The sequence below is a fragment of the Hyperolius riggenbachi genome, chromosome 3, assembly GCF_040937935.1.
Source record: "Hyperolius riggenbachi isolate aHypRig1 chromosome 3, aHypRig1.pri, whole genome shotgun sequence".
Classification (NCBI taxonomy): domain Eukaryota; kingdom Metazoa; phylum Chordata; class Amphibia; order Anura; family Hyperoliidae; genus Hyperolius; species Hyperolius riggenbachi.
This window is the reverse complement of record NC_090648.1, coordinates 221,115,565-221,141,317: the sequence shown is the minus strand read 5'-3', so window position 1 is coordinate 221,141,317 and position 25,753 is coordinate 221,115,565. Positions and strand designations below refer to the sequence as shown.

General features: G+C 42.1%; 1 protein-coding gene across 1 annotated transcript in view; it reads right to left on the bottom strand.

Annotated features, from left to right (window-relative positions):
* The window catches only part of RAB8B (RAB8B, member RAS oncogene family), a 42,766-nt gene extending 22,097 nt beyond the window's left edge, over positions 1-20,669 (bottom strand). The window contains exons 1-2 of the mRNA XM_068275783.1: positions 20,449-20,669; positions 906-966 (exon numbers count right to left, since the gene is read on the bottom strand). Coding sequence (XP_068131884.1) covers positions 906-966; positions 20,449-20,572 — 185 coding nt within the window. The 5' untranslated portion in view covers positions 20,573-20,669. The remainder of the gene's footprint in view (positions 1-905; positions 967-20,448) is intronic.
* Between the last annotated feature and the right edge of the window lie 5,084 nt (positions 20,670-25,753).

The following is a 25,753-nucleotide window of genomic DNA, read 5'->3' as shown; positions in this document are numbered from 1 at the left end:
TTTTGTTGTTTTTTTTTTTTTTTTTAATATCTCAGAGACCTAGTTCAAGACAAAATCTGTTTTGAAGCCATCATTTTTAAATGAAATCATATTGTGATATATAGCAAGAAAATATATATAGAAGAAAAAAGCTGCTATAATTTCTATATCTCACATTATTCGTGTACAGAACCCTATGTGGAAGAAAGGGACAGCTGTTCTTTAAGCAATATACACCATACTACATGGACTATTGAAAGAAACAGACTTTAGTGACCTTTAGACTTCTGTTTACTATGAAGGTTTACTCCCACTATCATGACCATCACTGACACCAAGTGTAAGGCACAAGTATAAAAAAAAACCTACATAAAAAGATAAAGGAAACTCCATTTTCTTTATTTTGCCAATGATTTTTAATTATACACAGGGCCCTTTGTACATTCCACTGTGCCCAACATCAGGACTAATTATACTGCAATATCAGATTATCTGTAGCTGGAACTGCAAACAAAATTCTAGTACTATTCTCTATTCAGTGAAAACCTGCACAGTCAGCAAGTATCGCTGTGGCAAATGGAAAGGTTTATTGATAACCATGCAACTAAACTTAAAAAGGTAGTCTTGCATTACTTTTTATTCTGGGTCATTTGCTACAGTGGCATTTATGAGGCTAAAATAAAGAACTAGGATAAAAAACCAAATACAACTTTTTGCCTTCTGATCAAAACTAATCAGAAAAAAAATATTAAAAAAAATAAAATAATAATTGTTGAATGCTTGTTTGTCATCAAGTGACATAATTTTAAGTGCCCACTGTTTCTCATTTGCAAACATTTTTGTTGATATTGAAAGTCAAACATGGGGTTTGATTTTACCACTGACAATGATATGAACAAAAATGTTTGTGCATAGGTTTAACATACCATATCTGGAGTTTAATCTTCTTTCCATCTAATTCTATAGTGCGGATTTTGAAATCAATGCCTGAAAGAAAAATAGAAAAAAAATCATGACTAAGATAACAAGCAATGATATGTATTTAGACGAACACCTCCCATTCTTTTGTTTGGGGCAGGAAGTGGCCCGTGTGCGTCATGGATTGTACAGAAAGTTAAGAGACCACTTCCTGTAGAATGCATGCCAGGCCTGCACAGTGCAAATGCAAGGATGTTACATGTAGCACACAGGTCAGCTTCCACCGAACAATTGTTCTCCCCACAGAAAGAAAATTTGAAATATAATACGCTGCCAAACAACTAGTGGAAACTTGATGACATCCTCATTTTATCTGGATGAGCTAAACAGCTTGTAGCAGACATAACAATCAGGATGAATAGCAGGACAGTAACAAATACAGCTGTTAAAACATCAAAGCAATCTCTTAAAAACGTACTACTGTATGAACTTGAATGTCTGCACTGTAGCGCCATATAGTAGAATGCAGTCAATTATTTAATTTTGCTGGTTTCAGCATCACAAACACTTCCTATATGTACATATTGCTGTATAGCCACGCCCTCTCAGTGATGCTTAGAATAGGTTTAGCTATGTGGAATTCTCCTCACATAGCATTCAGGGACACCAGGTACATTTTCTACTAATATGTTCGCATGGCCACAATGATGGTCTGGGCAGTAGCACAGAGCCACTCGTGCATAGCTTTTGCCTCTGTGCTACTGCGCAGGCCGTCATTGTGCCTGTGCAGTGCAGCCGCACTGATACACGTACAGGAGCGTGGCTGCGAAGAGGCTCTTAGCAAGCAGTGGTGGGTTGGAGGAGGATCTCTGGATTATCCAAAGGCTTCCCTCTATTGAGGCAAGTACCAAAGTCATTTTTTTCCCCACATGTTTACTTTAAAATAACTTTTCACAACTCTGCACTTGAAAAAGTACCAAAAAGTAGGTATAAAAGTACAGTTGCAAATATTTATATTATAGTATTTTCTTGCTTGCTGGTGGCTTAGAAGGCATTTTATTGATAATGTGGTAAATGTTGCCTAGAAGAAAAAATGTAGGAGAAAAAGTGAATTGAATAAATGCTTGTAAAAAGTTTGAAGTAACCAGAGCTCATATAAACATGTCTCAGGGCAGTAAACAGATAAGTTCTTCTGTATAAGATTTGTCTGTATGGGAACTGAATATTAAATGTTTAATGACTTGTCATGTAGACAGGTGGATGAAGTCAGAAATGCTGGTAGCACTCATCAAATGTAAACAACCACTGTTAGCTGACATATTCTTTTCCCTCCTTGCACACGAGTTATAGCTTACATCAATGATAGAGTGCGTAATTTGGTTGCCACAGCAACCAAGTATTCTCCATTTTATAATATACGCTAGGAAAAGGAAGGCTACCATTTGATAGCTACAGAAAACACCACTTTTCTCCCTTGAGCTAAATTTCGATAGAAAGCTTTTGAGAAGGAGCCAGTTTATATGACCCCACATTCATAAGTATGAATCCATAATACAACATGGAATGCTTTGCCTAGAACACCCCTAGATTAGAAGGATATTATTTAAAAATCACCTTGCTCCAGAAAAAAAGGTTTTCACATAAATCATCATAATGGATACATAGAAATCTAGATTAACATTGGTTATAGTCATACATACAATAGCTTACAAGTATTTACAGTGAGTTGCAATAGTATTCGGCCCCCTTAGAGTTTTCCACATTTTGTCATATTACTGCCACAAACATTAATCCATTTTATTGGAATTTCACATGAAAGACTAACACAAAGTGGTGTACACATGAGAAGTGGAACGAAAATCATACATGATTCCAAACATTTTTTACAAATAAATAACTGCAAAGTGGTGTGCGCATAATTATTCGGCCCCCTTTGATCTGAGTGCAGTCAGTTGCCTATAGACATTGCCTGATGAGTGCTAATGACTAAATAGAGTGCACCTGTGTGTAATCTGATGTCAGTACAAATACAGCTGCTCTGTGAGGGCCTCAGAGGTGGTCTAAGAGAATATTGGGAGCAACAACACTGTGAAGTCCAAAGAACACACCAGACAGGCCAGGGATCAAGTTATTGAGAAATTTAAAGCAGGCTTAGGCTACAAAAAGATTTCCAAAGCCTTGAACATCCCACGGAGCACTGTTCAAACGATCATTCAGAAATGGAAGGAGTATGGCACAACTGTAAACCTACCAAGACAAGGCCATCCACCTAAACTCACAGGCCGAACAAGGAGAGCGCTGATCAGAAATGCAGTCAAGAGGCCCATGGTGACTCTGGATGAGCTGCAGAGATCTACAGCTCAGGTGGGAGACTCTGTCCATAGGACAACTATTAGTCATGCACTGTACAAAGTTGGCCTTTATGGAAGAGTGGCAAGAAGAAAGGCATTGTTAACAGAAAGCATAAGAAGTCCCGTTTGCAGTTTGCCACAAGCCATGTGGGGGACACAGCAACCATGTGGAAGAAGGTGCTCTGGTCAGATGAGACCAAAATAGAACTTTTTGGCCAAAATGCAAAATACTATGTATGACGGAAAACTAACACTGCACATCACTCTGAACACACCATCCCCACTGTCAAATATAGTGGTGGCAGCATCTCTTCAGCAGGGACAGGGAAGCTGGTCAGAGTTGATGGGAAGATGGATGGAGCCAAATACAGAGCAAACTTGGAAGAAAACCTCTTGGGGACTGCAAAAGACTTGAGACTGGGGCGGAGGTTCACCTTCCAGCAGGACAACAACCCTAAATATAAAGCCAGGGCAACAATGGAATAGTTTAAAACAAAACATATTCATGTGTTAGAATGGCCCAGTCAAAGTCCAGATCTAAACCAATCAAGAATCTGTGGCAAGATCTGAAAACTGCTGTTCACAAACGCTGTCCATCTAATCTGACTGAACTGGAGCTGTTTTGCAAAGAAGAATGGACAAGGATTTCAGTCTCTAGATGTGCAAAGCTGGTAGAGACATACCCTAAAAGACTGGCAGCTGTAATTGCAGCAAAAGGTGGTTCTACAAAGTACTGACTCAGGGGGCTGAATATTTACGCACACCCCACTTTGCAGTTATTTATTTGTAAAAAATGTTTGGAATGATGTATGATTTTCAATCCACTTCTAACATGTACACCACTTTGTATTGGTCTTTCATGTGGAATTCCAATAAAATTGATGCATGTTTGTGGCAGCAATGTGACAAAATGTGGAAAACTTCAAGGGGGCCGAATACTTTTGCAACCCACTGTATGTTCACACTAAAGTCATGCAAGATATATTGATGCATCCCTGCACCAAGGAAAATGTTGGTGTTATATACAGTAGGTTTGCAATCACAATTTATTCTGGAAATATGCTTGTAATTTAAAACATCTTAGCGACCTCCCACATAAGAATTAATGGGAAAAAAACAAAACAAAAACATTTATAGAAAAAAAATTGTTATACAAAAGCACTGAACTATATCAAGTAAAATAAACCTGAACTTAACTTTTGAATTGTGGCTGGTGTGAGGGAGATGAGAGGATGAGGGTGATTGTATAGAAAGACTCACTAAAATGCTTGGAATACACAATAAGTTTTTTCGGCAGATTTACTGGCCGATCGATTTTCAGATCAATTTCTATTTACTTCTATGAGAAAACCGATAAAAAAAAAACGATCGAAATCAGATCAGACCTGTTAAGAATTATCTATCAAGCCATCTATCTGTGAAAAAACTCATTGGGTATTCCTAGCATAACAAACATATCATTGCCATCTGTTGCCTCACCCCAACCATTTTTTTCCCCTAGGTGGCTTTAACCACCTTACGACCATCTAACGCCAATTGGCGGTCACCCAGGACCGCCTAACAGCGAAAGGTGTCAAGTCTTTGGGGAGGAGATCAGCGGGGATCGCATCCACGCTTGAGTGACAAAGCTGAGCTCCGTCAACAGTCTGTCAGCAGCGAGCGCAGCTAGCAGACTGTTAGACAGCTAAAACTACGTCTATTTACATTGTACAGCGCTGCAATCTACCATAACCAAGAATTGAACTTCATCCCAATCAGTAGCCGATACCCCCTTCCCCATGAGAAATCTTTTTCCTTTTCACAAAAGGATCATCAGGGGGTTCTGTATGGATGATATTGTGGTGAAACCCCTTCCACAGTGTAATATCAGGACCATGGTTCTGACACACTGTGGGAGCTTTGCTGCATTGTGGGAAACAGCTGTTTCCAACTGCCAAAAAAGCAAGGAGCATCTCCTTCCACTGACATAACCTGGCAGCTGTAAAAAGTCACCATGAGGTAAATGTGTGTAAATCAGGGAGATGAAAGAGATGAAAGATTTTACAATGGGCAAACATTGACAATCATGTTTACATAATTGTAAAAATGAAGCACCTTTTTAAATTACATTATTTTCACAAGAGTTATTTTAACAAGGAACTTATCCAATGTTAAATTGTTTTTGGCTACTTTTGAGGATTTAATGGAAATGTGACATTGAACAGTCACTACACTTTAAGTACAATCCTGCAGCGTCAAAGAAGGAAAGAACTATAGGCTCAGTTGTAAGGACATGACACGCATGTAACGTGCATACAGTGCTTGTATACCAAGACATTGCTTGCTTATCAATTCAAAATTTTATAAACATGTTTGCTGGTCTGGCAAAGCAAGTTACTTGCAATCCAAGGTTTTGCTATAACAACAACAACAACCCTTTGCACAAAGTGATAAGAAATTTGTTTTTTTTTGCAACTTTATGGTCTTAGGATGACAGGATGAGGTAACTATGCCCAGCAAGCTAGAAAATACAGTGAATACTCCCTATCCTGTACATAGCGCTCACACCATTAGAAAGACCGTAGCCCCTTTGCAGGGAAGATAAAAAAGGGCAGTAGAAATAAGATACTGAATATTACTAAAGCCTGGCACACACGTATAATTTTGATTGGCCAATCACTGGTCAATTTCACCATCTCTATGTAGCCAAATGCACTTGAATACTATAAACATAAGGTAAGCTTTTATACTATATGGAAGTGGTAGAATGTGCCAATGATTGGCCAATCAAAAGTGGAGGTGTGAATGGTTAGCATGAGATACTTCAAATGGATGTGGTTTTTACCTACATCTTGAAGTGTGCCTCTTAAATAAAAAAGTTTGAATTAACCGATCATGCAGGCACTGTCAACGCAAATTAAGGCAACAACTAAAAAAAGACTAGAGTACACAAAGAAAAGAAAACCCTCATCAGTCTCTCTGGCCCTTTTAGATAACTGCATGAGAGTGCTCATAGGATTAATATTTTATTAGCTCCGAATTCCATGTGAACATAGCATAGTGTATTTCCTACCGCATTAACTACATTTAAACTTGCATAAATACTTTATACTGGGCAGAAGGCAGCAGCATAGTATGATTCCTTAAAGCAATTCTGTAAGCCACACACCATGTTAATAAGGTCTGTACAGAGCTCTCCTAGCATGGCTCTGTCCAAATAAAAAAAAAAAGCTTACGCTGCATCAGTTTTACAAGATTAAGAAACTTCTATTGACAAAGAGGAAGCAAGGGTTGGTTGCTGCCATTAGGCCACAGGCAACCCTCCCTTACAGCAGGATTACCAACAAGAAACCCGTCAAGATTTTCATCAGGGCATTGATTTTTCAAAATGCAACAGCTGCATTTTTAAGAAGAAAAGGGTGAGGTAGAGAAAAAGCACACCCTACTTCTCAGATTGCCTTACTGAAGAATCTCAGAGCAGGGAGAGGATGCAAATGTGTCATCTTCACACCTCACAATTACAACTCACACAATTGGAACCTCATAAGGAAACATCAGGCTTGTGTTCAGCAATGGAATGGTTAAGAAGTCGCAAGAAATCCTGTAGAGAGGGAAATCTTAAGAGCCCTGAGGTGAAGTTGGGAACAACAGGAAGGTGACAGTGTTAGAGAATGCCTGCTGTGTGCAACAACTGTGGTCTTTCTGGAAATCCCCAAAAGGCGCACAGCAATGTGGTTAAAGGCCCATACACACAGCATACTAATGTCTGTACAGACACATGTTGAGCGACAGTTTGTTCGTGTGTACGCTGCAAAAGACAAAGACTGTCAGCAGACTGTCTGCAGACACAGCCATGTTTGAGTGATTCAACTGGTGAATCGCTTGTGACTTGTCTCACAAACCGTCGCTTAGTCTGTTGGTGTCCTGTCGTGTGTACGAAAGTCTTATACAGACAGCATAGTACTACTACTATACATAGTCTATGGCAGACAGCTTCCGTCGTGTTTTCACTCTTTCTGCTGTCATGTGTGTACAACTCTCACGAACTTGAATTGTCGCAGCCATAAAATATGCTGTTGTCTCTTGTCTGTTTGTCGTTGCCTCAACTACAGAAAATGTATGCCGTGTGTATGGGCCTTAAAGAGAAACTCCAACCTAGATTTGAACTTTATCCCAATCAGTAGCTGATACCCCCTTTTACATGATAAATATAATGATTTTCATAAACAGACCATCAGGGGGCGCTGTATGACTAATTTCGTGCTGAAACCCCTCCCACAAGAAGCTCTGAGTACGCAGTACTCTGGGCAAACTGCCACAATTTAACAATGTTCACAGACAGGAATTAGCTGTTTACAGCTGTCTCTAACAGCCAAAACAGCTAGGAGCAGCTACATAACCTGCCCACAGTAAAAATGTCACCATGTCACCATGTCAGAATGTAAATCGGGGAGAGGAAAGATTTTACAATGAGCAAACACTGACTAAATCATTTATACATAATTATGGTAAAAAATGAAGAACTTTTTTTACTACATTATTTTCACCAAAGTTCCTCTTTAATGCAAAGGGAAAATGGAACTTTTAAAAAGTCTGAAGCCCAAAATGACATGTCCATTTGTGAACTGTTGTAGATTACAGCAATGCTAAAATGGCGATTTACTATCTTTCACAGGAGGCAGCATGAACTGTTCTGGCAATGAAAGGGTTCTGTCAGTGTGCTTCATTGTCAGAATAGATCACTGGGCGAGCAGCTTGCCAGCTCCTGATATACAGCATAAGAGTGGGTGTATATGCAGTGTTACCATGGAGGAAAGCTCATATACAGCCATAGTGAGTCATCACTCTCTGCTTCTACTGTGGTGCATACGTATTATAATAAACACACAATATATATTAGCCCCCTGCCAGAGTGACAGATTAATAAGCAGTCTTTGACATTAAAAATACCTTGCAAGGTGGGCAATGCCTCTTTGCTGTAATCACACAGAAATAATGTGACTTCATGCCTTGTACTGACTGTTTTAGCAAGCACATTTCCTAAGCAGGGTCAATATTTACATGTATGTGTGACTTTTCAGCATTAGTGCAACACACAATGCCCTAGATACTCCTATGCAAGATGCACCGTTAAGTCCAGCCTGGTCTTCTCTGCACAAGAAGAGGAGCTTTGATCAGTGGGCCAGGCCTTTCACATTCCACTCTTGCTATTAAAGAGAACCCGAGGTGGGTTTGAAGAATATTATCTGCATACAGAGGCTGGATCTGCCTATACAGCCCAGCCTCTGTTGCTATCCCAAACCCCCCTAAGGTCCCCCTGCACTCTGCAATCCCTCATAAATCACAGCCACGCTGCTGACAAACAGCTTGTCAGAGCTGGCTGTGTTTATCTCTATAGTGTCAGTCTGCTGCTCCCCCCGCCTCCCGCAGAACTCCAGTCCCCGCCTGCATCCCTTCCCTCCCTGCTGATTGGAGGGAAGGGACGGGGGCAGGGACCGGAGCTATGCAGGAGGCGGGGGAGCAGCTGAGACTGACACTACAGATGTAAACACAGCCTTACAGCACGGCTGTGATTTATGAGGGATTGCAGAGTGCAGTGGGACCTTAGTGGGGTTTGGGATAGCAACAGAGGCTGGGCTGTATAGGCAGATCCATCCTCTGTATGCAGATAACATTCTTTAAACACACCTCGGGTTCTCTTTAAGTTCTCAAGTGCCACAAAGAGGACACCAATTATAATAACCAATGAGACTTGCCTACACTACAAAAACCTTACTTTCATCCAATAAGGTCCTGTTAACACTGGTAGCATGGTATTCCTAGCTTTGCACCACTGCCGGCCACAATAGGGCACAGACTAGTGCACCCCTATTCAATGCAAGTGAATGTGGCTACCCTTCTCCAATGCACAAAAATCACATGTGTATGCATTTGCTACATGGTGCTGCACCATAAACACTGTAAATTACATCGTACTACTAAATGGAGAGTCTGGGCAGTGGCGGGGAAAGCGGCAGAGGGGAGCTTTCCATTGTGCACTTCCTTTAACGCAAACAGGCTTCAGAAATCAAACAGTTGAAGCCCTGATTTTTTAATTACACATTTTTGTTTTATTTAAATGTTTTTGTGCAACTCCCAAACCCTGTTCTCAAAGCCCACTAACAGTAGCATGCTTTGTAGTAAACTTCATATATTCACACGTTATTAGTGCCTCAGCATTGCAGCCGATTAACAAGTTCACATTCCATAGTTTTTACCTCATTTTCACACTTTAGCCGTGTCGTATTTACAGGTAGTCCCCGGTTAACGAACGAGATAGGGACTGTAGGTTCGTTCTTAACCTGTATCCGTTCTTAAGTCGGAATGCTGTGCCATCTCTGTCCCCGTGCTTGCAGTGTCTCCCTCTGTGTCTCCTTATATCCCAGTTATGCCTCCTTTGTTCCCCTTCTGCCTCCTTTGCGTCTCTCATGTCCCCTTTCCTAAAGCAGAGTATGTGCAGCAGAAGCCGCAACAAGTCTCACCACTTCCATGCCGGCCCGGGCCAATCAGCGACGTCCTCTCTCCCCTCAGCATTCCTCCCAGTGGCGTCACGTATTGACGCAATCAGGAGGAGACGAGGCGGCTCCTTTTGATTGCGTCATTACGCGATGGTTGTGAAGCCGCTGGGAGGAACATTGAAGGGAGAGGATGTTGCTGATTGGCCCGGGCCTTCAAGGAAGAGGTGTGACTTGCTTCTGCTGTGCAAACTCTGCTTTAGGAAAGTGGGTACGAGAGGTAGTCCTTGGCTTCATGACATTGCGGCGGATCGGCGGGCGTTCGTATTGGCGGGTCGTTCGTAAGCTGGGGACCAGAGCTGTGGAGTCAGTACAAAAGTCTTCCGACTCCAACTCCGACTCATCAGTTTCTGAAACCACGACTCCGACTCCAGCTCCTACTCCAGGTACCCAAAATTGCTCAGACTCTGACTCCGACTCCTTCGTCTAATACTTAACAGGGCTGTGGATTTTGTACAAAAATCATGCGACTGACTCCTCAGTTTCTGAAACCACGACTCCGAATCCAACTCCGACTCCGGGTGCCCAAAATTGCCCCGACTCCAACTCCGACTCCACAGCCCTGCTGGGGACTACCTGTATACAGCAGTAACTTTTTAACTACTTATGCCATCTTAGTGATACATTTCTTGTTTTTCAGTACAATCAAGTATTTCTTTTGGTAATATTTTTGTCTTAAAACTATTTTATAGTCATTTTATGGAGAGAAGTTAGGCATAAATGCATAAAAACCAAATTTTTATTATTCTTCAACCTTCCAAATTTTGACACATCCCATAGTTATAAAACACATACAGGTAAAAATGAATTGTTTGGCCCTTCCCGGTTAAAGCGATACCCCATAGGCCATATTTTAGTACTAGTTGAGCATGTGGCGGACAGTTATCCCTAGCCTGCGCGTTTGTGGTGATCGGATGCATTCGCTAGGGCGACAGTTCGGGAGCCATAGTGCTGTATAGATGCAGGGTTAAAAATTAACTAGGGGTTAAAAAAAAAAAAAAACTAAAAAAAAAAATTTTTTATTGGGACTGTCACTTTAAAAAAAAAATTTTTTTAAACGTTTCAAACTTTTTTTTTTCTAACTTAATTGAATGATTGTTGCTATTAGGTAATAGCAACAGCAGCTGTGGATTTCCACATAACAAGGGTGGTAGACACTAGTCTAACTGCACCTCTAATCAATTGGACAAAAACAACACATCAAAACCTTTTCACAAATCCTTAAAGTAAGACCTGCTGCTAAATGTGAGTAAAATGAGTTAATAAAAATGTAGCAACCAGTTCAGCCTAGTAACCAGAAAACAATTTTAGCAAGCTTCCAGTATAAATTTAAGGATTTTTTTCAATTTTGTATTATCAAAGTTGCCAGCACGTAGAAGATCTGCAATCTCATAAGCAACCATACTCCCAATAGCAAAGAGCTCAGTGTCTCACGACAGTCAAGCTGTTCAGCAATCAGACACTGCATGTAGCACCTCTGGAAGTTTGTGGCTCGCTCATTGGCTATTGTCATGAAGGAGAGTGGTCCCTTATCCTTTTAATGCTCAGCTGACAAACAGTGGAAAATAGGGGCACATGCAGCACATCTAGAATTAAAATGAATGCTATACTGTGTAAGCATACTTCCATAAGCAGAAAAAAGGAGGAACACCCCCTCCCCCCCCCCCCCCCCCCCCAAAAAAAAAAGAAGACTAAAAATGGCCTTTGCCTAGCTCCTGAAGCCAGTGCCTGTCCCTCAGATGAGTTAGGACTTTCAAGAGAAAACTAGATACAATCATTATGTGGTGTCTTTAGTGACACAAATTATACTATTTCTGCCCCCAAAAAGCTGCCTACTTTTTTCCTCATTTGGTCGACTGACTCTTTGTAACCTACTTTAGTTAACAGCAAATTTACCGACGTATTTACTGAATTATTTTCCTCAAACTTTAGCAAAATATTCAGCAGCAACTAGTCACATGAACAGGGAATCTATGAAAACTTGGACGAACCGCAGAGTTGCACTGTTTGACACAAGTTCAACGTTATGGGCCACCGGTCGACCTAAAAACTATTGAAAAGGAATCATTTCGGAAATAAATTCCTTGCAGATTTGATTTTCACTGTGATCGAATCTGCTGTGAAAATCTAAGTGTATGGACACCTTTAAAAAAAAAAAATCTCCTGCTGCCTCTGGATGGGACAGACGGATTCATGAATACTATATCCACTCCCCCCTCCCCTCAAAGTTACCACCACCACCTCTATAAATATTGTTGGTGCTTTATAAAATGAATAATAAAATTCTCATTCACTGTTTACACAAAGCACTGTCATTCAATATAAAGCAGACAAGGCCTTTAGGTAATCAAGCTTATAAAGCTAGAGATCCCCTTTGTTACTTACATACCTGTACCGATAAAAGAATAACCTACAGGCAAAATACAGGAAGTGGAATGCATTGCAACCAGTCAAAATCCATCTGCCCTAGTTGGAATTTAGTGCAGTTAATATGGATTACTGTAAGTAGCTCTTAGAGTTGTTTACCAAATAAGTCACTGTCACTGGCCTGTGAGGAATCAGTCAAAATTCTAGAGTGCTACAAAATTTAGAGTACCTCAAGATGGTTCCTTAAACCATTTACATGAAAACTAATAGAATTATGTTATAATCAATAGAAGGTACTACGATTTTATAAAATGTTCCCATATGACATACCTCTTACAGACCACCAGTATTCTACTACCAATGAAGAAAGGTAAAAAAAAAAAATATAAACTGTTGTATTTTAACCACCATTTCAGTCCTAAAAAAAACACCACACCACTGCAGAATAGTGCTTTGTCTACAGCTATAGAAGTACACAGGAAATTATAATTTATACTTCTCTCACAAGTACTGTTCACACATGCACACAACACAAAAAGGATAGGGTCTGTAAAAACAAAAACAAAAAAACTCTACATATCAGCCTGAGTCTATGAAGGCATTAAGTAAACCACGGGTCTTATTTGCCATAAATACCTCACAATCCTTACAAGATCCCTTGTAATTCATGTATCTGGGTAACACATTTGCAAAAACAATGTGCACAACGTTCTCAGTGGATTCCCTGCAGCTCTGTGGGGAGTGCATATGTAGAGTATAGTATTACTGTGTAACAAAGTAAACCTGAGACTGATGAAATTAAAGTTTTATACATACCTGGGGCTTTCTCCAGCCCCCTTCAGGCTAATCAGTCCCTCGCTGTCTTCCTCTGCCACCTGGATCTTCTGCTATGGGTCCAGGTACTTGAGCCAATCGGGTGTAGTGTGCATGCACACACTCTGCTGCCAGGAGCGTACTACACCTGCGCAGCAGTATTGCGCAGGTGTAGAATGTTCCTGGCTGTGGGAGTGGCAAGCGGCCGGACTGCGCTGACTGGCTGAATTACCAGGACTCATAGCAGAAGATCCAGGTGGCAGAGGAGGACAGCGATGGGCTGAATGCCCTGAAAGGGGCTGGAGGAGGAAGCCCCAGGTATGTATAAAACTTTTCTTTTCATCCTTCTCAGGTACCATTTAATTCATAGTCACCAAACCAAAATTTTAACAACATATCAAAATATTTGATTTCAGGAGCAAAGGGAGTGCATATATTTGCATAAATCAGCTTCAACGCAGAATTATTGCCATCTCATTGACCATCTCTATTAGTGACACGGCTACACATCAGGCTTTATTCTTACAGCATAGATATTTAGTATATATAAAAGATTCCTGTGTACACATTCTGTACAGTCACAATCAGATATGTATAGATTGCAGATTTTTTTGCCGCTAGATGGCGCATCCCCGCCCCATCACATTTGACCTCTTCCTTGCACACACTCCAGCCAATGAGACAGCGCCGGAGGCGCGGCCTCAAGGTCCTATGAAGGGAGCCGTACGGCGCTGTCTCTCTAAGGACATTGCACGTGAGCAAGCGCCGGTCTTGATGTGAAACGGCTGTAGTGCCGTCCTGTTCGTCCCCTGGTCACCCTTCCCAGCTCACCAGACACCCTCCATCACCAAGGTTTGATGCATCTTTATTTTTTGTCAAGCTGTTGTATTCGTGGCTGTGTAACTGAATAAAAAGGTCTTAAGGAGACAGGTGCAGTGTTATTTCTTTATGTGCTATATGTCCTTTAGTTGTGCTCTGCACTGTGTATACTTGCTGCACGTCTCGCATTTAGACCTTTACAGCCAAACAGACGAGTGTGTGGACCAGGTGAAGCATTTATCAATACGTTGTGTGCAGGCTTATGCAGAGAGGCCAACCCTCCAGAGAATCAGCCGAGTGCAACCATCAACTTTAGTGTACTAAGCTAAAAAAAAAACAAAAACAAAAAAAAACAAAACAAAAAAAAAAAAACTTTGCAATTCAATTTTTTCCTACAATTGTGCAGGCCTAGCGCTCTCTCTTTTCTTTAATTATGATATTGGAAGTCTTTATCTTGAATAGTACAAGTCCAGCTCTTGACCATAATGTACCTTGCCTCCTGTCTACTTTGGGTAGACAGGATATTACCGTTATATCACTACAACTGCCACCATGGTTTGAATGGAGTCACTAATCCAGAGCTGCCAAGTAGACTCTGTGCCTAGGTTGGAGGTCCACTTCTATGAACTTTTATTGATTTTGTAATAAAAGCCAGCATAAAAAACAATTCTTTAGGGAAAAAAAAAGGGGGAGGGGGGGGGGGGAATAATTCAGGTCAGAGGAAAATGTTGAATCATGGATAGAGAAACATTATATTGACGTTAGTGAATATCAATTAGGTTATTTATACAGAGCGTCTTCCTTCACAATTTGGAAGAGAGACCCTGGGAGTCCCTAGGTTAGCCAAACAGCCCAAGTGGAGGAGAAATTGTGGAGTGTGTTATTATCTGAGTTTATTAATTCATCCATCTGCATTATTTCATTCATGGCTGATGCCCAGCTACAAATAGAAGGAGGAGAGGGCGATTTCCAGAACCTGGCAATGGTGGTTCTAGCAGCTGTGAGAATGTCTGAGCAGGCTTTTTTTAGCTGCAACTGTAGAGCCTGGGATCAGAGAGAGGATAGCGATTTCTGGCGAGTTAGAAATAGGGGTAAGGGTCATATCACTATAGATTTGAAAGACTTTACCCCAGAAATCATGGCATTTCCACCATATGTGGAAAGGGGAGCCAGGTTCAGATAGACCTCTCCAACAGAGATCAGGGGTATCAGGAAAAATTCAGTGGAGTGAGGTTGGGCATCTATACCAGAGAGCTATAATTTTATAGTTTCTCGCCTGTAGGCTGTTGCAGGTTGAGATGGAATAAGTTAAGGAGAACATTTTATTCCAGTCTCCAGGAAAGAACTGTTGATTTAAAGCGGACTCCCAGTATCTCATGAATTGGGGTGGATCACCAGGGGTGTTCCCTCTCAGCAAGTTATAAGTTAAAGATAGTAGGCGAGGACTTTTCTCAGATGAATATAGAGTTTCAAAGTTTGTAAGATCTATATTTTTTTAGCCTCGAGACTGACAAAAGGATATAAACCCACGGAATTGCCTGTATAAAAGCCATTTTAGGTTGTCGAATGTATCAATAAGTGGGGGGATATGTGCGACGTCTTTAAGTTTGGGTCTAACTTGTTTCTGCTATTGGAAGATTTGATTAGCTGAGATACCGGGCGGGAACAATGGCTTGTCAAAAAAGGGCATGAGTGGACTAATGTTAGTTGAGAGCAGGGCTGTGGAGTCGGTCCAAAAATCCACAGACTCCGACTCCTCAGTTTAGGATTCCACCGACTCCGACTCCTAATTTGCATATTACAATTTTGTTGATTAACAGTATGTAACGTGAAATTCATCTCAACTGCCAACGCTTAGGAATTTTAAAGACAACTGAAGTGAGAAGGATATGTAGACTACTATATTTATTCCCTTTAGACTAAAACTAGTCCTTGGTAAGAGTACTTGTAAAAGGTACAGACCGGAACAAAGAACATCCATCAGGCCCTAGGTAATGTAACTGTGGGTACATGTAAGAATGATGTGCAGGTACTCTGCAGGGGAATGAGGAGATTCTTCCTCTATTACACATTCTTCATGCACAATCTGAACAAGGTTTATGGGTGATAGACAACACCTCTGTGTTCAATGTGCACAACATTCTCAGTGGATTCCCTGCAGCTCTGTGGGGAGAGCATATGTAGAGTATAGTACTACTGTGTAACAAAGTAAACCTGAGACAGATGAAATTAAAGTTTTATACATACCTGGGGCTTCCTACAGCCCCCTTCAGGCTAATCAGTCCCTCGCTGTCCTCCTCCGCCACCTGGATCTTCTGCTATGAGTCCAGGTACTTGAGCCAGTCTGGTGTAGTACGCATGCACACACTCCGCCGCCGGGAGCATACTACACCTGCGCAGCACTATTGTGCAGGTGCAGAACGCTCCTGGCTGTGGAAGCGGCACGTAGCCAGACTGCCCTGACTGACTGAATTACCTGGACTCATAGCAGAAGATCCAGGTGGCGGAGGAGGACAGCGAGGGACCGAATGGCCTGAAGGGGGCTGGAGGAAGCCCCAGGTATGTATAAAGCTTTTCTTTTAATTCGCCTCAGGTACCCTTTAATTCATAGTCACCAAACCAAATTTTAACAACATATCAAATTATTTGATTTCATGAGCAAAGAGAGAGCATACATTTGCATAAACCAGCATCAATGCAGAATTATTTCCATCTCATTGATCATCTCTATTAGTGACACTGCTACACATCAGGCTTTATATTTACAGCATAGATATTTCGTATATATAAGAGATTCCTGTGTACACATCATATATACTGTACAGTCACAATCAGATATGTATATCTGACTTTAAAAATACGGGGACTGCTTTATTGAAGCAGCACAAGTAACTAATTTTGATTGGTTTATTTCATTTTTGTGGACTGAACACAGCTATTACTGTATATATACATAATTTTGAATGACTATTATCTGAGAAATAGGCAATGTAATAGAAATTCATATTTTCTATTTTAAATTACAGTTACAAATTCATTATGAGTCTGAGTCGGAGTCAGTGCATTTTTTTCCTGACTCCGACTCCAGGCACCCAAAATTGCTCCGACTCCACAGCCCTGGTTGAGAGTCGAAATTTATATTTTAATTGGTCCCAATATCTTAGGGTCTGCTTACTGAGATAGGGGATATTTATATTTTTAGGTCTGGCAGCTGAAGGGATCCAGGGGAGGGTTTTTAGACTAATGTTGGAGAGATTTTTTTCAAAAAACGGTTTCTATTATGTTAGGAGTGGCGAAATTCCATTCTATAATCCTAGTCATATCTACTGCTTTATGGTATAAGGAAAAGTCAGGAAGGCCTAGGCCTCCTTTAGTTTTAATCAAGGTTTTATATTTAATTCTGGGTTTCCCTGGAGTCCAGATGAAGGAGCATATTGCTGATCTCATAGCTGCAAAGAAGTTAGAGGGTAAAGAAATTAGGACTGTATGAAATTTATATAAAAGTTTGGGTAGTATGTCCATTTTAATTATGTTGATCCTGACGGAGAAAGGGGAAGGCGAGACCAGGAATTACGTTGCTTGGGAATATCTTTAAAGGAATCATCAGGCAGTATTAAAGAAATAAGTGCTACTTACCGGGGGCTTCCTCCAGCCCCAAGCACGTCCCTCGCCACAGCTCTCCCCGCAGCCGTTCGCCGCAGCTCCGTCCCGGTGATGATATCAGGGCGACCTCCCGGTTGGCCTGTACTGCGCCTGCGTGAGCGGCGCTGTCTATCACCGCCATTGGGCCGGAGCGGACTGCACAGGCGCAGAACTACTGCGCCTGCGCGGTCCGCTCCAGCCCATGTGGCGGTGATTGACAGCACCACTTGCGCAGGCGCAGTACAGGCCGTCCTGGAGGTCGCCCTGACGTCATCGCCGGGGACTGGGACAGAGCTGCGGCGAGGGACGTGCTGGGAGCTTGGAGCTGGAGGAAGCACCTAGTAAGTAGCACTTATTTTCTTTAATACTGCCTGATGACACCTTTAAGGAATGGGGCGTAGTTCAATGAGAATAAATGAGCTTAGGTTGGACGGAATGTGTACACCTAGATATTGCATATTCTTCCTGTTTCAGTGGTCCATTAACATTTTGCATTCTCACTAAACTACAGTAAGGTGTGGTGTTGAGGTTTATATAGATACATTGATCTTGCATTAAGTACAGCTCTCTTGTAACCAACATATTTACATGGCTATTAAATGCTTACCACTTTCCATGGGTAGATTAGAAAATTAAAAGTATCTAACTAATTGCCCCAAACAACCACAATTTTCTTTAATATTTTTCACTATATGAAAAAGCTTTTTATGAAATATACAAGGGACCTGAATTAACCCAAAAATAAAACTTGCAAATGTGTCCATTATGGGGTCCTGATGCTTACATGTCTCCTGGTTTCACCAGCTTCCCCCTCTGTTCCATGGTTCTGCTCCCTCTTCATGGCTCTGACTGAAGCCAATCCAACAGAAGCTGAAAGAGATTTCCTTCAGTGCATGCTCTGTCCCACTCCGCTCCCGGTTTGTCTGCGCTCCAGCCTGGCTGTGCACAGCAGCTCTGGCTGGTCCATTTGACTGCTCTGGCCTGGCTGTGCATAGCAGCTGTGGCTGGTCCATTTGACCACTTCCATGCAATATGACAGCCCCTAAACAATCTGTTAAATGTATTAATCTGTTAATTCCTATACTACAGTGGTGTACTAAAATGTTATGATTGAGACTGCATGGTGTACAGGGGCAGTTTATCAGTGAGCAAACATGTCGCTCAACTACTGTCGAGCTGGTTCTTCTGTTCTATGACGAGGGAAGGATGAGAGGAAGCCTCCCAGTCGGGACAGTAGCAGCCCTTGATGCAGTGGTCTGCCCTTACTGATCTGACCTGGTGGATTAGTAACTGCATCAATGATGTCACATCACACCTGCACTGTTGGCACATTTTTACGAGCGACAACCACAGACAATAGTATAGGGTGACAAAAGCCCTAGCGACTGTAGGTAGCTTAACTCAAAAGGTCCACTCATGCATTCAAAACCTTTTTGGCTTCATGTTAAAGCATGACAGAACCGTATACTGGACCATCGTCTTAAGAGTCCACCAAGCAAACTGATTCGGATTATACACAGGCAGATGATCTGTCAGTAGAATGTTCCTACAGTGCAGCTGGTCCATTAAGTAAATGTGCTGTAAAGTTTCATAATGATAACCTAAAACACGCTGTTATGTGCGGTGACCATCCTTTTCTTTTCTCAACACCCAACTGAAATCAGATATTCTCCAGTAAGCTACCTGCACTGTGAGGCCAGTATAAAATATAAACTTAGGTGCATAATGCAGAGGTGGTATAAAACATAAATATGTCAATACTTATGTCAATACTCAACACAGACAGCACCCTAAAGGCCCATACACACACTCAAATCCTCATAGGGAAATTCCGCGAACATGATTGGGTGGACAGCATCCTTTAGAACTGGTAGGTTTTGAATAGGTTGCATAATAACTATGCCCAAACTATTCAGCCAATTACAACACTTCAGGTTGTAGAAGGTGATATGATTTTTTTAACTGCTCCCTATGGATCTGGGTAACTGCTCCCTATGGATCTGGGTCACCTAAGCACACAAGCCCCAGGATTTTTACTAATCTCATGCACAAACCAGGCAAAGCTGGCAACAGTATTGCCCAACTGTAATTTCTTATCTTTCAAAATTAATCAAATGTTTTAAAATGTATAGTGAGTGAAATCTGGAGGCTAATCTAGTTGAGGGTAACCAGTGGGAAACATCATAGACAAATAGCTGTTTCCTGCTTGCAGCAATTTGATTGCATCCCTTAGTTTGTACAAAATTGAGGACCCAGGGGAAAACACAAACTAAAATTGCACACTAGGACCTTTGGCCGCTGGGCTTTGGGCACAGCGACTGCTTTGGTTACGGTCTCTGCTGGTGCAACTTTACTAAAACTATATGGTTTGTGGCATAAATAGGATTTCCTGCTGGGTGCCCCATTTCTTACAAACTAGTGACCACATCCAGATTTTTGCTAACAGTAAGCGGTCGTTGGTACCCTTTTAGCACCAAAATGTGTATACCTTATAACTGTAGTACAATACTGCCCAAAAACTGGAGTGTTCATTGTTCAGGAATAAGATTTTTTTAAACTAAAATTTAAAATGTGCCACAAATGAGGCTACACTCTGGAAGTATGAGTGACACTACAGTAATAAGATCAACTAAAGGTCAAGGAGAAATGCTTAGAAACAGCTCATAAGATGATTGTCATGGTGCAAAAATACTTGATAGCATCGGGATGAAAAGTGTGTCTGTAGCTGATTGCAGCAGAGTGATGAGTGATCCATCTACATACATACATCTCTATAAATAAAGCCTGCAGGATGCAGAGGAAGTTGCAGGAGGAATTCCCGGAGACGCAGACAGACACAGAGGGGGTACTGGGACAGGGAAAGCCACGCTCCGCTATACAGAAACCAGGTGGATGCAGAACAGAGATAACGACATGGACATCACACCAGTGACTAGGAAAAGCAGAAACACGGTGAACGGACTATGATGGCTAATTGATGGAGCCAAAGGGAGGAAGTGAGCGGTGGGTGTGGCCATGTCACTAACCGATTGTGGAGATAAAGGTGGTGTTAAAGGCGTCCTCACTGAACCTGAAGAGCAGACACGTCTTCCCGACCCCACTGTCCCCGATCAGCAGCAGTTTGAACAGGTAGTCGTACGTCTTCGCCATCTTCACACTTTCCTCCCCGGGAACAGGAGCCACCGCTGGCCCGCGGGGACAGCTCACACCAATAGGAAGCCGGCAAAAGGGACTCTACCGATGATGTCACCTTTCCTTCCACTGAGTCGCCAATAGCAAATGAGAGGCGGGACGCCAAAGACCGGTGTCACCCCGGAGACGGATGACGCGGCCACGCTATCCACACCCCTTCGCTCTAATTAGCTAAGAAGGCACAAAAGCTAACGGGAAATGTAGTTCTCAGCTAGCTGACACAGTGCTAGGTCACGCCCTGGCTGCGTATTTTACTTCGTTATGAGGCAGCAAGGCGTCATGGAACTTGTAGTCAAATAGTCATAATAGCCTGAAAGGGAACCCGATGTGAGTGAGAGAATATGGGGGCTGACACGTTTTTCTTTTAAATAATGCACATTGCATGGCTGTCCTGCTGACCATCTGCCTGTAGTACTTTAAGTCATAGACTCTGAACAAGATTTCTTTGAAATCACAAACGCACTACATGTACCATTTTCTGAGTGCTTTGGCTCAATGGAAGGTATAGGGAAATCTCAAGGAGCTTGAAAAAGCATGCTGTATAGCGCTTTCCCAAGCGCTTTAATGAATATATACATTGTATTTATTAACCACTTTACCACCACGGGTGCGTGTATCTACACTCCTTTTATCATCCTTTTCCCACCAGGAGCGTAGATACACACACCCCCCACCGCTGACCGCGCTCCCGCTTGCTCGTGCACGCGCTCCCGTGCACGCCGCCGCCGGCTCGTCCGGAGATCAATGAACGGGAAAAAACTGTTCCCGTTCGTTGATCTAAGCCCCCCAGCAATGATTGGCTGCTTCTATGAGAAGCTGCACAATTATTTTGAAAAAAAAAAAGTTTCTAAGCCTCACTGAACTTCCTGTAAGCATACTTCCTACGGTTACAGGACACAATTACAAAAAATTACTGTGGCCAAAAAGTAAAACTACAGTCAAAAACATTTTCATATACAAATACATTCTTTTACATTATAAATTAACTCATTAACTCCCACACTCCCCAATTTATTTATTTTTGTAATTAAAAAGAAAAAAATTACGATAAAAAAAAAATACATAAATAGTTACCTTACGGACTGAACTCTTTAAATATTTATGGGTATAACACTGTTACTTTATAAACTATGGGCTTGTAATTAGGGATGGACGCAAAACTGAAAAAAAATGCACCTTTATTTACAAATAAAATATTGGCGCCAAACATTGTAATAGGGACATAATCTAAGGCCCCGTTCACACTTGCGGTTTTGTCAAAACCGCACCGGAAGTCCGGACCGCACCGGATCCGGACCGGACCTGATCCGTACGGTTCCGGTCCGGATCCGGTCCGTTTGCATCCGTTCTCCGTGCGGTATGAACACGGTTGCGGTCTGGATCCGGTTTCTTAAAGAGATAACAACCTGTATACATACCTGGGGTTCTGGGAGGTCAGCAGAAGCTCTGGGGTCATTGTTGGAGACAGGTGGACGTGTGGAGACCATCCTTGGATACAGAGACTGCAGTTGGGACCATGGATCCAGTCATTTTTTACTCTTATTACCTGGGAATTCTTTCCTTCCTGTTGTTCACCTACTACTATGTGGGGAGAAGGCGTGCTCCTCGCAGGAGATGGTGGGTGCACCCTCTACTAGCCAGGGGGCAGAGGAAGGGAGAGTTCCAGGCCCTCTACCGGGACCTCAGACGACACCCACAGAAGTTCTACAGCTACACTCGGATGTCTATTTCCCTGTAAGTATTTAGGCCTAAATACACCAACCCCCACCATCCCTAAACACCCCACCCTCACCCCCACAACACCTTATCCCTGTATACCTAGCTAAACACACCACCCTGACCCCCACACCCCTGTATACCTAGCTATACACTACAGTAAAAAAGGAGGAGCAAACAGTCGCGCACTAGTGGATAGAGCAGCCTGGGTGTACTCAGGGTCAGTCCTCAACCCCTAAAGAAAAGTAATACAATTTGTGGTGGGAGCACCTGGCGCTCAGAATGATGAGCCAAAGTGATAAAAATGTAGACAGTCACAATATTTGATCAGTCGAGCATCAAATGCGGGGAAGCACTGTAGGGGCGGCAACGCCTCTCTCAACCCACAGTGAATTGCCCGTCTTACACAAGTCTCGTAACAGTACCTCTAGACTGGATCAAATACCCCAACCGAAGATGGTGCCTTTTCCTCCTGTGGTGTAATCCGTTCCGGAATATGAAGGAAAGAGAAGGATCAATAGCGCAGCTGGGCTCAAAGCTCGCGCGGAGATACTCCGTCCTTCCCTCTCCACATCCGCCGGTAGTGACGTCACCCTCTGCGTTTCACCGCTCTCCAACCAAGTGTCGGCTTACTTCCTGGATAAGGGCATACAGAGGGGACAAAACTAATTGTGCAGACTGCGCTAAGTGTTGGTAACGCTGCGCATAAGAATGCACTTACAGGATGGATTCTTGATTTTATTGCATATAAAAATTGTGTATCCCGATCCGGATTTCGGCCTCACGCCTTCATCAGGGGATACTTTGTACAGACTGAGCAAGATTTATATAGATGTACATAATTGAATGGATCCTCCTCCCACCACTCCCATTAATTAGCCAACAGTACAGGAGGCAGGAAGGGACAATTGTGTGTCCTAGAGTTACAATATATGTACAATCAGATAAATACGGATGATACTACTATATCAAAGAAGCTATGATAATGCATAAAACATATTAAACATATTCAACAGACTAAAACATATTCAGCAGACTAAAACATATAAAAGCTAATCATAAAACTGGTTATTCATCTCTAATAAAACAATTAAGATCAATATGGGCATTTAAACCCCCTGGTCTCAGTGTATCTAACTGATAGATCCATCGTGTCTCTAATTGGGATAACGTTTTGATAGTATTTCCACCCCTCCAATTAGGTTTAACACAATCGATTGCAAAGCATCTTATACCATCAGGGGACTTATTATGACACTCAGCAAAATGCTCCGGAATACTATGTGACTTATCATCAGGATGTTGAATGTTATAAATGTGTTCCGAAAAGCGTTTCTTGGTCATTCTGCCCGTGCGGCCCACGTATTGCAGACCGCACGGACAGATGACCAAATATACTACATATTTGGTAGTGCAAGTGAGAAATTGGTGAATTTTGAACTCCTTCCCATTCACCCGAGAATTAAAAGTTTTTGTGACTCTCCCCCCGAACTCACAAATTTTGCAAAGATGACTCTTTTTACATGGAAAAAAGCCCTTCAAATTGGGGAACATGTAGGGCCTTTGTATGGAAATGGAATTTTTTACCAATTTACTACTCATGTTGGGTGGCCTTCTAAAAATTATGCGGGGTTTTTTGGGGAGATTGGGGCCCAGGATCGGGTCCTGTTTAAGAATACCCCAATTTTTCTCCATGACGTGTCTAACGTGATGATGGTCCTTTGAAAAGGTGGTAATAAAGGAAAACTCATTTTTGGAGTTGTCTCTAGCCTGTGAGGGCTTTTTTAATAATCTGGCTGGACGTCCTTCCTGTAGGACTTTTTCTCTGTCCCTACGTACACTATTCGCGTCATATCCCTTAGATAAAAACCGTCAAAGGACCATCATCACGTTAGACACGTCATGGAGAAAAATTGGGGTATTCTTAAACAGGACCCGATCCTGGGCCCCAATCTCCCCAAAAAACCCCGCATAATTTTTAGAAGGCCACCCAACATGAGTAGTAAATTGGTAAAAAATTCCATTTCCATACAAAGGCCCTACATGTTCCCCAATTTGAAGGGCTTTTTTCCATGTAAAAAGAGTCATCTTTGCAAAATTTGTGAGTTCGGGGGGAGAGTCACAAAAACTTTTAATTCTCGGGTGAATGGGAAGGAGTTCAAAATTCACCAATTTCTCACTTGCACTACCAAATATGTAGTATATTTGGTCATCTGTCCGTGCGGTCTGCAATACGTGGGCCGCACGGGCAGAATGACCAAGAAACGCTTTTCGGAACACATTTATAACATTCAACATCCTGATGATAAGTCACATAGTATTCCGGAGCATTTTGCTGAGTGTCATAATAAGTCCCCTGATGGTATAAGATGCTTTGCAATCGATTGTGTTAAACCTAATTGGAGGGGTGGAAATACTATCAAAACGTTATCCCAATTAGAGACACGATGGATCTATCAGTTAGATACACTGAGACCAGGGGGTTTAAATGCCCATATTGATCTTAATTGTTTTATTAGAGATGAATAACCAGTTTTATGATTAGCTTTTATATGTTTTAGTCTGCTGAATATGTTTTAGTCTGTTGAATATGTTTAATATGTTTTATGCATTATCATAGCTTCTTTGATATAGTAGTATCATCCGTATTTATCTGATTGTACATATATTGTAACTCTAGGACACACAATTGTCCCTTCCTGCCTCCTGTACTGTCGGCTAATTAATGGGAGTGGTGGGAGGAGGATCCATTCAATTATGTACATCTATATAAATCTTGCTCAGTCTGTACAAAGTATCCCCTGATGAAGGCGTGAGGCCGAAATCCGGATCGGGATACACAATTTTTATATGCAATAAAATCAAGAATCCATCCTGTAAGTGCATTCTTATGCGCAGCGTTACCAACACTTAGCGCAGTCTGCACAATTAGTTTTGTCCCCTCTGTATGCCCTTATCCAGGAAGTAAGCCGACACTTGGTTGGAGAGCGGTGAAACGCAGAGGGTGACGTCACTACCGGCGGATGTGGAGAGGGAAGGACGTAGTATCTCCGCGCGAGCTTTGAGCCCAGCTGCGCTATTGATCCTTCTCTTTCCTTCATATTCCGGAACGGATTACACCACAGGAGGAAAAGGCACCATCTTCGGTTGGGGTATTTGATCCAGTCTAGAGGTACTGTTACGAGACTTGTGTAAGACGGGCAATTCACTGTGGGTTGAGAGAGGCGTTGCCGCCCCTACAGTGCTTCCCCGCATTTGATGCTCGACTGATCAAATATTGTGACTGTCTACATTTTTATCACTTTGGCTCATCATTCTGAGCGCCAGGTGCTCCCACCACAAATTGTACTAGCTATACACTACACCCCCACCCTCCACAACACTCCCAAACCTCTGTAAACACACCTCCCCCATCCTCCACCC